The following is a 14,663-nucleotide window of genomic DNA, read 5'->3' as shown; positions in this document are numbered from 1 at the left end:
TCAGCGGTGATCAGCAACTTGACAATTTTAACCAACATTTATAATTAAAATGTGAAAATTAACATGCTGCAGGATCAAGGGACAGCTGCCAATTAAGGCGCTGCGGAACCGCAGCGTCATATCAGCCTGGGGAGAACACTGCCAACTTTTTTTCTAAACACCTTCACATATTGAACTGATTTTTAGTATGTGAGTCTACTATGATGAGTTAAAGATTGAGTTTACGTCTGGTTCTGCTCAACTGAGTTATGCAAAATTAAGGGCTTTGGAATTTGAATATTTGTGAAAATAACAGTTATACAGACTTTCATTTTCAAATTTCCACTCCTAAAAATGGTGTCAAGCTTTTTTGCGAGAAGGGCCATTTGTGTCGTTCCGACACATTTAGTTTAATTTCATAATTCAAGCGTCACTGATGAGTCTTTTGTATATGAAACACATGTCTGGCGTACAAAATTATAAGCTTGGAATATTTGATGATTTTTTTTGTATAATATACTATGAAAAAAAACCTGCCAGGATTACAGGATCAATTGATTCTTTTCTCAGTCAGTAATAATTCAGTCGTTGAAGTTTATGCATACATGTACCTATATACATGCTGTTACTCAAATACATTGTATACTGGATCTTTTGTTTTATTGTCTCACCTTGACAGGGTCAAAAAGCGAGACATAGGTATTCTGTTTTCAGTGGGCGGCAACAATGTATTAGTTTGTGATTAGGTCTAGTTCATGGGGAACCACTAGTGGTAGGTCAATGATATTTTGTATGCAGTTGTATTAGCATTGGCACATCTCATTTCCATGGAGATTATTTGGCCCTGTCCCCTCAGTCATGATCTAATGACTTTGAAACATTTGCTTAGTTCACATGTATTTGTTTGTGATTAGGTAAGTTTATGGGGAACCACTAGTGGTAGGTCAATGATATTTGGTATGCAGTTGTATAAGCATAGGCATATCTCATTTCCATGGAGATTATTTGGCCCTGCCCCCTCAGTCATGGTCTATTGACTGAAAATTTTGCTTAGTTAACATATATTAGTTTGTGATTAGGTCAGTTTAAGGGGAACCATTAGTGGTAGGTCAATGATAATTGGTATGCAGTTGTATAAGTATCAGCACATCTCATTTCAATGAAGAATATTGGGTCCTTACCCCTCAGTCATAGTCTATTGACGTTGAAACTTTTGCTTAGTTTACAAGTATTAGATTGTTATTAGATCAGTTAAAGATGAACCACTAATGTTAAGTAAATGATATTTGGTATGTGAATGTATTTGCAGTTGCAATTCTCATTTCCAGGGAGATTATATAGCCCCACCCCCTCATCATGGTTCATTGACTGAAACTTTTGCATAGTTTACAAGTTAATGTTTGTGTTAAGGTTTGTTTAAAGGGAACGACTTCTGATAAATGGTATTTGATATGCAGTTGTATTAGCATTGGCACATCTCATTTCCATGGAGATTGTTTAGCCATGCACTTTTTTGCATATTTGCATGAATATTTGCATAACTTGCATGTTAAAGTATTGCTATTTAAATTTCAACATTTGCATTATCAGAATAATAAAAAGACGAGACATATCTCTGTGTTAACAGTTTATATTGACATATATATATATATATATATATATATACATGTTTTTCAGGGATGCAGGTTTCTGGCTTATATTTTAAGCCAAGAAGTAGAGCTTACAAAGATTCTGCACAATACAATAAAAAATCATTTATCTACTACAGCCAGGTATTTATATTCACTTAAGTATTTCTTATATTAGGTCTTTTCTTGCATTCAACTTTGAGTGCAAGGGTTAATTCCTATCCCTATCCAATATTCCTTCATTTTCAAGTTGCATATTAGATTACTTGTTAATTTGTTCTTTTCAAGAACATGCATGATTGAAATATTGCCCACTGGACTTTTAAGATTACTGTCATTTAATCATGCATTCAAATGCTGTACCACAACAATTTTAGAAGCAATGGAGATTCTTCAAATTAATGTTATATCAAGCAAGAAAATGAATGTTAAGTTTAATTTTAAATATCTATCACTTTCTTATTTTCTCAAAATACTCTTGCTTAGGTGTATCCCTTTTTTTAGCTCACTTGGCCCATAGTAAGCTTTTCTCATCACTTCTATCGTCTGTCGTCGTTTACTTTTATAAAAAATCTTCTGTAAAACTACAGTTCTTAATTTAACCAAACTTGGCCACAATCATCAGTATGGTATCTAGTTTAAAAAATTTGTAAGGGTTCCGCAGAACCCAGTGTCTCGCCTACTTTTTCTGTTAATCGCAGGCTCAACAAAAATGAGGAAGTAAATCAATAAAAATATTCCTCTTGATACTATCTTTTGATTGAAAGAAGCTTCTGTCCAAGTTTGGTAAAAATCCAGGATAGTTTATGAATCTAATAAATGTTTAAAAACTTTAACTGCAGACTAAATGTAATGTTAACTGGAAGAAAACAAAATTTCCTTCTAGATACTAGCATTTGATCATAAACAAGCTTCTGTCCAAGTTTGGTACAAATCCAAAATAGTATAAGAAAGTTATTAAAATTTTCAAAACTTTAACCACAGAGTGAATATGTTGTTTCCTGGCAGAAAATCTAAGTCCATTTAAAAGTAAAATACGGAAAAAATGGATTTATTTTTTTACCAAATTTCCTTCTAGATACTAGCTTTTGATCATAAACAAGCTTCTGTCCATGTTTGGTACAAATCCAAAATAATATAAGAAAGTTATTAAAATTTTAAAAACTTTAACCACAGAGTGAATGTGTTGTTTCCTGGCAGAAAATCTAAGTCCATTTAAAAGTAAAATAAGGAAAAAATGGATTTATTTTTTTACAAAATTTACTTCTAGATTCTATCTTATGATCATAAACAAGCTTCTATCCAAGTTTGGTACAAACCCAGGATAGTTTAAGAAAGTTATTAAAATTTTAAAAACTTTAACCAGATTGAATGTAATATTTCCCGGCAGAAAAACTAAGTCCATTTATAAGTAAAATACGGAAAAAATGGAATTTTATTTATACAAAATTTACTTCTGGATACTATCTTATGATCATAAACAAGCTTCTGTCCAAGTTTGGTAGAAATCCAGGATAGTTTAAGAAAGTTATTAAAATTTCAAAAACTTTAACCACAGAGTGAATATTTGTGGACGACGCCGACGGAATGTAGGATCGCCATGTCTCGCTTTTTTGACTAAAGTCGAAGGCTTGACAAAAATGTGTCTGATGCACCTGCCTACCAACCAAGATGGCCGACATGGCTAAAAATAGAACTTAGGAGTAAAATGACAGTTTTGTCTATTATCTTGAAAACCACTATAAATAGAAAAAATCTGACAAGGGCATTAATGTTTGGAATGATGAGATCTACCTATTGCCCATTTACTTCCAAACTGTCAAACGACTTTCTATAGGAGTTATTGCCCTTAAATGACAAATTTAAAAACTTTTAAAATTTTTGCCTAATATCTTGGAAAATAATATTAGATAGATAGAAACTATATAACATGGTTGAAATCGTCTGATGACACCTAGTCCTTATTGGAGTAATTGCCCTTTAATGACCATTTTTACTAATTTTTTGTGTTTTTATGTCCCATTTATGGGCATTATGTTTTTCAGTCTGTGCGTCCGTTCGTTCGTTCGTCCGTCCCTCCATCCGTCTGTCCCACTTCATGTTAAAGTTTTTGGTCAAGGTAGTTTTTGATGAAGTTGAAGTCCAATCAACTTTCCCTATGATATGAGTTTTGACCCCAATTTCACGGTCCACTGAACATAGAAATTGATAGTGTGAGTGGGGCATCCGTGAACTATGGACACATTCTTGTTGCCTAATATCTGGAAAAGTAAAATAGATATATTGAAACTTAAATAGGCAAAAATGATCAGCAAGACAAGATCTACAAATAAGTCAAATAGTTGAAATCGTGTGATGTCCCCTTATTGGAGTTATTGCCCATTAACGATGGTTCTGACCAATTTTTGCGTTTTTGTCTTATATCTGAAAGACTATAAAAGAAAGGTATACACTTACATAGCAAAAACAATCAGCAAGACTAGATCAACAAAGAAGAGATTTTTGTCATGAATTTTATTCTAGTCCATAAAGATGGAGAGTATCCATTGTTGAAGATGCACATAGACCTAGGTGAGTGACACAGACTCTTTAGAGCCTCTAGTTTATCTCACCTTACCCAAAAGGCCATGTGAGCTATTGCCATCACTTTATCACTGTCGTAAACTTTCAAATATATCCTCCTCTGAAACTACTGGGCCAAACATTACCAAACTTAACTGTTCCTTAAGGAATCTAGATTAAAAATTTAATCTGAGGATTTGATCCATCAACAAACATTGCAGATGTTACTAGAAATAGAACATAGGTGGTACATTGCATTATTTGGCTTTTATCTCAAAAACTAAAGCATCTACCATGAGATTTTCAGTAAAATTGAACAAGGGAATTTAAAGTAATTTTCCCTGACATGTCCATTTTAGCTCACCTGGTTCAAAAGTCCAAGTCATCACATGGCCTTTGTTTGTAAGTCTGTTGTTGTCTGTTATCTTTTAAAATTATATTTTTCTTTCCAAACTACTTTGCAAATTTGAATCAAACTATGAACAATCATTATCGTGGTAATTGGCTTGTGTCTGTCTACATCTTTTCGTCTGTCTTAAATGAAATTGCTTTCATATTTTTAGCTCACCTGGCCGAAAAACAAGTGAGCTTTTCTCATCACTAATCGTCAGTCGTCGTCATCGCTAACTTTTACAAAAATCTTCTCCTCTGAAACCACTGGGCTAAATTTAACCAAACTTGACCACAATCATCTAGTATCTAGTTTAAAAGATGTGTCCCATGACCCTGCCCGCCAACCAAGATGGCCGACATGGCTAAAAATAGTTTTGTCTATTTTGAAAACTGTTATGAATAGAGAAATTCTGACAGGGCAAAAATGTACAGAATGTTGAGCTCCACCAATTGGTAGTTGACATCAAAACTGTCAGTTATTGCCCATAAATGACAAATTTTACCATTTGTTTTCATTTTTGCCTTATATATTGAAAACTATAAAAGATGGAGAGAAACTTGCAAAAAGGATCAGCAAGACAAGATCAACGCATAAGTATCCATGGTTGAAATCGTCAGTCGACTCTTTAATTACAAATATTGCCCTTTGATGAAAACTTTTACCGATTTTTTTCGCTTTTGCCTTATATCTTAAAAACTATAACAGATAGATAGAAACTTAAATAAGCAAAAATGATCATCAAGACAAGATCTACATTTAAGACCATATGGAGGAAATTTTTCAACAACCCCTTGTTTCCCTTTAATGAAGATTTTTACAATATTTTTGGCATTTTGCCTTAACTCTTTCAGCACTATGACCCGGTTTACCAGGAAATCAATTTTACTTCCGTAAACACTATAGCCCGCTATACCGGGCTGCACATGCTACTTTTTTTAATCCAAGATTTCCATTGGTCAGTCGTTAGGAAAACCCCTCTAAAGTAACATACTAGCGTCATATACATTCATTCGAGTTTCTCTGGCTTTTTCCGTACTTTTAACGGAAAATAAAGTAAATATTGGGCTATTATTAGCGATGGAAAATTTTTGGAAATTTTGTACACAAAATGGCGGATATGGATAGTGAAAATGAACTGTCAGGAGATGAAATTATTGATAAATGTCGGCCAATTTGACTTAATAAATGTTAATAAAGCTGACAGAAATGAATTAGAAAGGCAATGGAGAAATATAGTAGGGGACAGTGATGATGAATATGACTCACGAGGGGTTCGAAGCCGAAGACATGTTGACAAAAATTTTGACACATGGAGAAAGACCGAAACTCAAAGAAACATTCATGAATTTAGGGAACATGTGGGCCCAGTTTAAAATTTTGACACTTCAGCATCTGCCCTGAACTATTTTCAATGTTTTTATACTACAGAAGTCTTCACTTCTATCGTCAATTTAACTAATTTGAACGCAATCCGAAAATCGTACATGAAAGTTTACACATTTACCTGTGCAAACGAAGTACAAATACTTTGTCAATTGAGACAATATAACATTATTTTTTTTTTAATGATCATAAACTATTAAATCAATATAAATTCAAACAAAAATAAAAGTGATGTCATTGTTAAAACACCAGTTTATTAAAATTACCTGATTTACCTGTATTTTTACCTGTATGTCACCATAAGTCACAATCAGACAAACAGGTGCAGCAAGTACAAAGTATGCTGATTATTTTGATACCTCATATGACATGTATGATGGAATTGGACGACTGAGTACAAATATACATCAGTTTAAAAGTACCTACCCTAAATAAATGAAAATTCTCAAAGTTACTTAGTGTTGAAGGGTATAATACATTGAAAGTTAATGATGAAAATTATAATAGATAAATAGAAACTTTAAATAACAAAAATGATCAGCCAGGCAAGATCCACAAACAAGTCAAATTTTGCCGATATATTTAGTAGACTGTCACTCTTCATAGGAGTGATTGCCCTTAAATGAGAATTATTTTTACCCTCTTTTGTGTTTTGAGCAAAACTAAAGAAGATAGAGTGAAACTAAGCAGAAAAAAAAAAAAATGACCAGCGATACAAGATAATAAAAAAATGTTTTTTGTCATGAACTCTATTTTTGTCTACAATGTTAGAGAGAGTCCATTTTTGATTATGCACATAGACCTAGGTGAGCGACTCAGGCTCTTTAGAGCCTCTAGTTTTAAAGAATTAATAATCAGGGCCCTCTGCCATAAAATTTACTCAGTACTCGAAGTGCAAAACTTGTGCTCGAAACACCAAATGCAATAATTGTGCTCGAAAGTTATATGACCACATGGCCTGAGCTCTCTTAATTATAAATTCAAGCTTCATGAAAGCATGATATATCATGTGATGCATTTTCACATTCATCATTCAACAATTTCCTGTTAAACAAATAGTTTTATACTCGTAGACATTATGGTCTTGTATGAAATTTGTTGCCTCATTTTTCTCAGGAACTATAAATCAGAGCTTCCTAAAATTTGGTATCATGTCAGCATACATTTGCAGATCAATTGCTTATCAACTTCCTGTTAGCAAAATGTTATAACCAGAGCATCATTAGTGAACAGTGGGTCACAGCTTATCTTGTTTAATTCTGGCACTGAAGAAATGTTTATTTACTTTCAGATCATGGTTAGTGAAGTATGGAGAGATTTACTTTAGAGCATGGCAAAGAGCTACAGGACCAGTTTTAGAGGTAAAAGCATGATTGCATCACTTACAGTACTGTAAATTTAGAAATTATTGCGTGCATTTATTATTGCAATTTTAATTTAATTCTTTTTTTATTTCAAGAGGATTACGAACAGCCAGAGGCTATTGCGATTTTGTCATTTCAGACTAAAATGCCAATTTAATTTTTGCGATATTGAGAAAAATCCTGTTTAATTCATATAAAAAATTTCAAAATGCGAGTTTAAATTATGCGATTATAACCCTGTCACATTTTTCGCAATAATAAAAACATCGCAATAATTTCTGAATTTACAGTTACCTTAAAACTTGGATTTTTTTCATCTCAAGTTGGAAATGACAGTATTGTTTTATAACACAATGTTATGATACATAAAATACAGGTCAACCTCAATTTGAATTCAGGTTTTGGCATTCAGGTCTAATTACAGTTTAAGAGTATCTCAGATCGGGGATATCTGTCATATGATCATTAGATCTCCCAGTTCTTGTCTTGTCTGTGACAATACCCTACCAGCAGAGATCCCTTTGGGAAAATGCCTTGTGCCAATTTGGGGCAAAATTTAATGAAATGTCCCATTCTGATTTTCCAAAGGGGTCAAAATGGTGCAATAAATAATTGCTTGGCACATACTTATGTAACAATGAGCGCCTGGTCCCAACAAAACAAGCTATAGGACATTGTTGTCACATTTGAGGTAACTGTCACGTACTGAAGTGAAATGTGTCTACATTGGTCATTCCAGTTTATTTTGTCACTGGGAATATCACATGTTTTCCTTATGGATACAATGAAATACCAGTTCCCGAACATTTTTTCAACCAAATCAATTCTGCGTTTGATTTGAATACAATTGACCATCAATGTGTTAAAATCTCTTGCACTCCATTCATGCCACCTAAAAAAATTAAGAAAACTTATCGAAAGGACCAACAAACTCTGTCTTTTGAATCACCTGTATTTCTGAGGATACTGGTAACCAAATTTAATCTTGCTCAAGCACTCATTTAATTTTCCAATTATTTGGTCAAAGTTTTGACTAAGGAGATATATATATTAACTTGTAGGACTGTCTATGTATCCATGCATGTAGGCATAATATAGTTTAGCTTTTATTGCTGAGATTGGCCTTAGAAATTAGTCCAATGGTTACTCATAAAAGAGGATCAATAATAATTTTGAGGTTTAAGATCAAGGCAGATAAAAAATGTACATGTAGTACAAATTATGGATTTTGATATCAAGGTCAAAGTTCAGTGGTCAGAAATAAATAATTAAACATCTAAAATTATGTGGGATGAGGAGGGAATGTTCTGCTTTAGTGAGTGCTTGTTTTAATGTTCTTTTAAAAGTACATGTATATATATTTTAGTTAATCAATTATTGTTTTTCAATGCTGTTGAAATACTTATAGTTTTTCATTTTTTTTTTATTACCAATAATTGTATTAAATGATGTTAAAATATTTATACTTTTTCTTTTTTTTATTCCAGAAATTAGAAACTAGTTGTATTCAAGATCTAATGTATAATGCTGTACATACAAGAAAACCACTCTGCCAAAGTCTTCGAAGGGTAGGCATTATTGGTATACATTTGTAAGGACCAGGGTTTCTGCTGGTGGTGGCCATTTTCCCATTTTGAGAAAAAATCAAAATTGTGGCGATTAAAATTCATACTTGGCAAAAGAAATATAACAGTTCGACTTCTTTCATCTTTGTGATTTTTTCGGGTCTCTCAGACTTTTTCCCTGATTAGACAATACTGGGTTTCACCTTGAAATCATCACACCTTAGTGACGCATGGTTTTACGTCTCAACCTTTTCGGTTAACGATGGTCAGGAAAAGAAAACTGTTGTAATAAAGAAAAAATGTTCAGAAGTAAAAAAAAATATTGACTGTAGTCTTTATCCTTTAACTAGACGAGAAGTATCTGATAAACTTATTGAAGATGAATCCTGTGTTCCCAGAAGTCAAATATGAAGATTTAATGATATATATTGCAATTTTACAGTATCTTTAAAAAAGTATACATAAATTTATACTTATATTTTTTATTACAGATTCTGTGTTATATACATAATCAGAAGAAACAGAAAGGAGTAGAAGATATGTTACTGAAATTATATGACCCTATTTTGTGGAGGTCCCTTAAGGTACATCTAGAATTTTGTCTAATTAGTTTTATATACTGATTTGTATAGATTTTTTTTTGTATAGACATAACAACAAAAAAATGCTGGGTTTTGGCTTATACCTAAAATAAACTTTAGCAGTAAGCATAGTTAGAGCAAAAGTGAAAGGGCAAAATTTTCAAATTAATCAGACAATCATTTTGGAATTATTGCCCCAGAAATTTCTCAGTTTTTGGTTATTATCTTGAAAACTATTATATGAAAATAAGCATAAGTCTAGGACCGAATTGTTCAACTGATCCCTTATAGGAGTTTTGCCCTTGAAAGATTATTTTTATCAATTAATAAGTTTTTTTTTCAGAAACTATGATAGATAGACAGAAACTTTGATTGGCAAAACTGTTCAACATGACTGAAATTGTCATTTAAACCCTTATAGGAGTTATTGCCCTTGAAAAATGCTTTTTACCAAATTTTGTTTGTTTTTTGCAGAAACTATGATAGAGAGATATTTTTAATGCCATGTTTAAACAAACATTACATTACATAATTAACATTTAAAAACAGCAAAATAATCATTGTTTCAAGATTTCCACAAAAAAAATCCAGATTCTCTTCGGAGCCTCTTATTTTAAAATTTGATAGTTCAATCTTTAAAGTCTAGCACATAAGGCTTGAGAAATATTTAAGAAATGTTTAAATCAAATTTATACTTGAGAGATGATAAATTATTTTATCTAAGAAGTCAAATTGTAGAAAAAGTATAAAAAAAATTGGAATTGAACTTCAACATATTCCGTATTTATATGAATAAGTGCTGGAATAAAACCACTAAATCATAGCCCATTGCCCACTTTATAGGAGGTACTGCTTCAAATTACGACAGGAATATTGTGAGATGTATGGTAGAAGACCATCTAGCAAATAATGGAAATTGTGGTAAATCTGGAAATATCCACATGTTTCAACTTTTGTTTATCATATTATTCAAAAAGAGAGACAACAGATACCAAAGGGAAATTCAAACTCATAAGTCGAAAGTAAACTGACAATGCTTTGGCAAAAAAAGATTGAGACAAAAAGACAATCAACAGTACACAAAACACAACATAGAAAACTGAAGACTGAGCAACTCGAACCCCACCAAAAACACGGAGTGATCTAATTTGTCCAAAAGGGTAAGGCACCCGTCATGTTGTTCATGTAAGCACAAACCTGGTGATAATTCTAATTTGGTAGAAAAGAGGACAGGATTGTAGTTACAACAATTGGAACATATACATCGTCATATTCTACAATGGTCAACCAACTCGTGATGGTGTCTGTAAAATTTACAAATGGGATGACTTCAACTTCACCACTTCCGACTCTTGGTTTAATAGCTTACTTGTGAGCAGCAACCCTCTATCAAGAAAATCAAGATATATAGGAAATAGAAGCCCAAGAATATCGTTTCAACTTGGAGATATATACTCCATATGCAGGCGCTGCTGGAATGTTGCTACATAGAATTGGGAAGCTGAAATCATCTTTTTTGTCGTAAAGTTTTGTTTCCTACCGACACTTATTGTCAATTTCTAGATGTAAGTCAAGATATGAGGCAGACTTAACTGTATCTGTTGTATTCTTTATCTCAAATTCAATGGGATAGATCGGTTCAACATAGTCACTAAACTTTGAATTATTTAGTGACAGTACATCATCTATATAGCGGAAAGTGAAGTTAAAGGGTAATGCTAACTTCTTTTCTTTCTTCCTATAAAGCTCCTGTAAGAAGTCAGCCTCATATGAAAAAAGGAACAAGTGGGCAAGAAGAAGAGCACAGATAGTTTCCATGGGAATGCCAATTGTTTGTTGAAAAACACTTCCTCCAAAAGTAACAAATATGTTGTCAAGAAATCAAGCATCTTGATAATGTCAGTTTCAGAGAATTTTTTGCTTGAATCAGAGTGATTTTTTAGCTCACCTGGCCCAAAGGGAGTCTGTGGTCCGTCGTCGTCGTTAACTTTTTACATTTTGAACTTCTTCTAGAGAACCACTGAATGAAATGAAACCAAACATAGCATGAATGTTCCTTATGAGGTGTTGACCAAGTGTCATTACTTTGTAGCCGATCCATCATCCAAGATGGCCGCCAGCGGGGGACTTCATTTAACATAGAACCCTATGGGAAATACATACAAATGTCTTCTTTTAGAGAATGGAATGAAACCAAACATAGCATGAATGTTCCTTATGAGGTGCTGACCAAGTGTTGTTACTTTGAAACCGATCCATCATTCAAGATGGCCGCCAGCGGGGGACTTCGTTTAACATAGGACCCTATGGGAAATACATACAAATGTCTTCTTTTAGAGAACCAATGAATGGAATGAAATAAAACATGGCATGAATGTTCCTTATGAGGTGCTGACCAAGTGTTGTAACTTTGAAGGCGATCAATCATCCAAGATGGCCGCCAGTGGGGACTTAGTTTAACCTAGGACCCTATGGGAAATACATACAAATGTTTTCTTTAAAAGTACCACTGAATGGAATGAAACCAAACATGGCATGAATGTTCCTAATGAGGTGCTGACCAAGTGTTGTTACTTTGTAGCCAATCAATCATCCAAGATGGCTGCCAGCGGGGAACTTAGTTTAACAAAGGACCCTATGTGAAATACATACAAAAGTCTTCTTTTGAAGAACCACTGAATGGAATGAAACCAAAATGGTAGGAATGTTCCTTATGAGGTGCTGACCAAGTGTTGTTACTTTGTAGCAAATCCATCAACCAAGATGGCTGCCAATGGGGGACTTAGTTTAACAAATGACCCTATGGGAAATATACACAAATGTTTTCTTCTAGAAAACCACTTAATTGATTGAAACCTAACATTGTATGAATGTTTCTTTTGAGGTGCTGACCAAGTGTTGTTACTTTGTAGCTGATTTGTCATTGTCCTTATAAAGTCATTTTCTACAATTTCAATGAATTTATTGGTAATTTCTGTAAACTTTACAAAAGTCTTCTGCTTTTGATTAAATTACGGCCCCAATGTTAAACCAAATTTGGCCTCAATCATTATTAGGATATCTGTTATGATTTTAATCTATTTTTACAAGATTTCCAAAACCAAAGTAGAATCAGGTGAGCGACGCAGGCTCTTGAGCGCCTCTAGTTACAAAGTACAATTTATCCCTTCCTAAGACAAGATACTTTGTATGCAAAATTGGGGGAAAAACTGACCGACTGTTACCGCATTTTTATGTTTCAGTGGTGAGTCATAAGTTGCAAGATATTAGTTTGCCTTTTCCAGTAACAATTTGTTGAAGTAAATTAAGTTATGCAATTAGGTTAGTTTAAGGAAAATCACTGACACTTAAAATCATCAGTGATATTTCATATGCAATTGTATTAGCATTTGCTTATCTCATTTCCATAGAGATTATATGGTCCTGCCCCCTTAGTAATGGTGCAGTGACTTCAAACCTTTACAAGTTTCAGTTTGTCATTAGGTCATTTATCATTAAGGGTAATTACTAATGGTATAAGTAGATGATATTTGATATGCAGTTGTATTAGCATTGGCATATCTCATTCTACAGAGATTATCATTTATCATTTCAATACCCATGTGCTTAAGAAGTGTTTTGTTACAATTACAGGTAGCAAATCCTTTGGTGAGAGTCAATGCCACAGCAATTTTGATGGATGTTTTTCCATTACAAGATCCAGATTCTAAAATTGAAGAGACCAACAAACTGATGCAAAAACAATTTGATACTATAACGGTAAGAGTTTTTCCGTTTATATCTTATTTTGACATATGGTGGGTAGACCATATCAAAAATGAATCCTCATAAAAGTCATATTCCTTCTGTGATAATATTTTATCAGGCTGGTAGGCTTTAAAAATGAAGTGAGTATAGTTGGCCTTCCTGTGGGCTTGATATTTAAAGCAGAATTTGCAGTACCCACAGACATTGAATTGGAATAAAATGTTAGCAAAATAAATGATGGTATCATGGTATCTATTGTCAGTTTGTCCATTCTTCTGTCTCATGCACAAAACTAATAGAATGCAATGAGCAAATATCATGAAAACATAAAACTTGTATGAATGAGTAAAGTGGAAGAAAGCTCCCTTCACTCTTTGAAAAAAAATCAGTTTGTTATTCCATATTTGTGGGAATAAAGCCATCAAATTTTACTAAATTTTTCACAAATCACACATGAACTCGTGTACATAGCTGTCATTTGATTTGATAAATCAATGAAATTTATTGTGAAAGAATAAGTATCAATGATCTAGTATTGCAATCTGATTGTGAAAGACCTGATATTGGTCACTGAATTTGAATGCAATTAAATACAACTCAGTTTCAAGGTCTGTGAAAAAACTGTTGCTTTATTAAGCCTGCCATTTGGTTTTTCAAGGACAGTCAGTTGATCTAAGTTTGAATAAAAATACATAGAAGTAAAGTTTGTTGATCAATTTTTTTTATACTTTGGTATTTATATTGATTTTGCAAATAGTATTGAGTATCTAGAAAAATGATTCAGCCATACAATAAGATCAACAGTAAATTTGAGATTCAAATGTGTGTAATTTTGAGCTCTGAATAAAACTGAAAGGCACCAATATTATAAAACTCATGTTAAGAAAAAAGGAGCAAATAGTGAAATCCTAGCTTACCTATGTTTTAGGGAAAGGGTGTGGGTGGTCCAGCTGCATTTCTTGGATTTCACAAATGTCTTTTATAACATAATATTAACAAGAAGCAAGCATTTGGCAGCAACATAGAAATCACATATTCTAGTACAATTCCCCTACAAAAACATTTGTTTAGTTTTAAGAAATGTGAAAATAGATTTTGATAACTTGTTAATATATTAACTTCAGATCTTATTGGACGATCCTGTTCCTGTTGTGAGAAGTACTGCTGTGGCTGGTGTGTTTAAGATCATGTCAGTTTACTGGGAGATGATCCCTGCTGAAATAATTCAAAGTTTGATATCTAAAATTATCCTAGAACTGATATGGGATGCTTCCTCAGCTGATGTCAGGGAGAATGTCATCAAGGTATGCAATGTATTCATTCATCAACTAGTTACACAGTTAATTATGCACAACATTATTTGGTGAATATCGATATAGCATATTTTGACCAGGTGAATAATTCAGGCTCTAATAGGCCTCTGGTAATGAACTTTAAGTGTGAACAATATAATGGATAGA

The 14,663-nt window shown here is 33.1% G+C and overlaps 1 protein-coding gene across 1 annotated transcript in view; it reads left to right on the top strand.

Annotated features, from left to right (window-relative positions):
• The window catches only part of LOC127727917 (condensin-2 complex subunit G2-like), a 96,627-nt gene that overhangs the window by 21,660 nt on the left and 60,304 nt on the right, over nucleotides 1-14,663 (top strand). The window contains exons 7-12 of the mRNA XM_052235067.1: nucleotides 1,657-1,751; nucleotides 7,238-7,307; nucleotides 8,798-8,878; nucleotides 9,367-9,459; nucleotides 13,090-13,215; nucleotides 14,328-14,507. Of these exons, the coding sequence (XP_052091027.1) occupies nucleotides 1,657-1,751; nucleotides 7,238-7,307; nucleotides 8,798-8,878; nucleotides 9,367-9,459; nucleotides 13,090-13,215; nucleotides 14,328-14,507 (645 nt within the window). The remainder of the gene's footprint in view (nucleotides 1-1,656; nucleotides 1,752-7,237; nucleotides 7,308-8,797; nucleotides 8,879-9,366; nucleotides 9,460-13,089; nucleotides 13,216-14,327; nucleotides 14,508-14,663) is intronic.

Source organism: Mytilus californianus, unplaced genomic scaffold, assembly GCF_021869535.1.
Source record: "Mytilus californianus isolate M0D057914Y unplaced genomic scaffold, xbMytCali1.0.p SCAF_2, whole genome shotgun sequence".
Classification (NCBI taxonomy): domain Eukaryota; kingdom Metazoa; phylum Mollusca; class Bivalvia; order Mytilida; family Mytilidae; genus Mytilus; species Mytilus californianus.
This window is presented reverse-complemented; position numbering and strand designations above follow the sequence as displayed.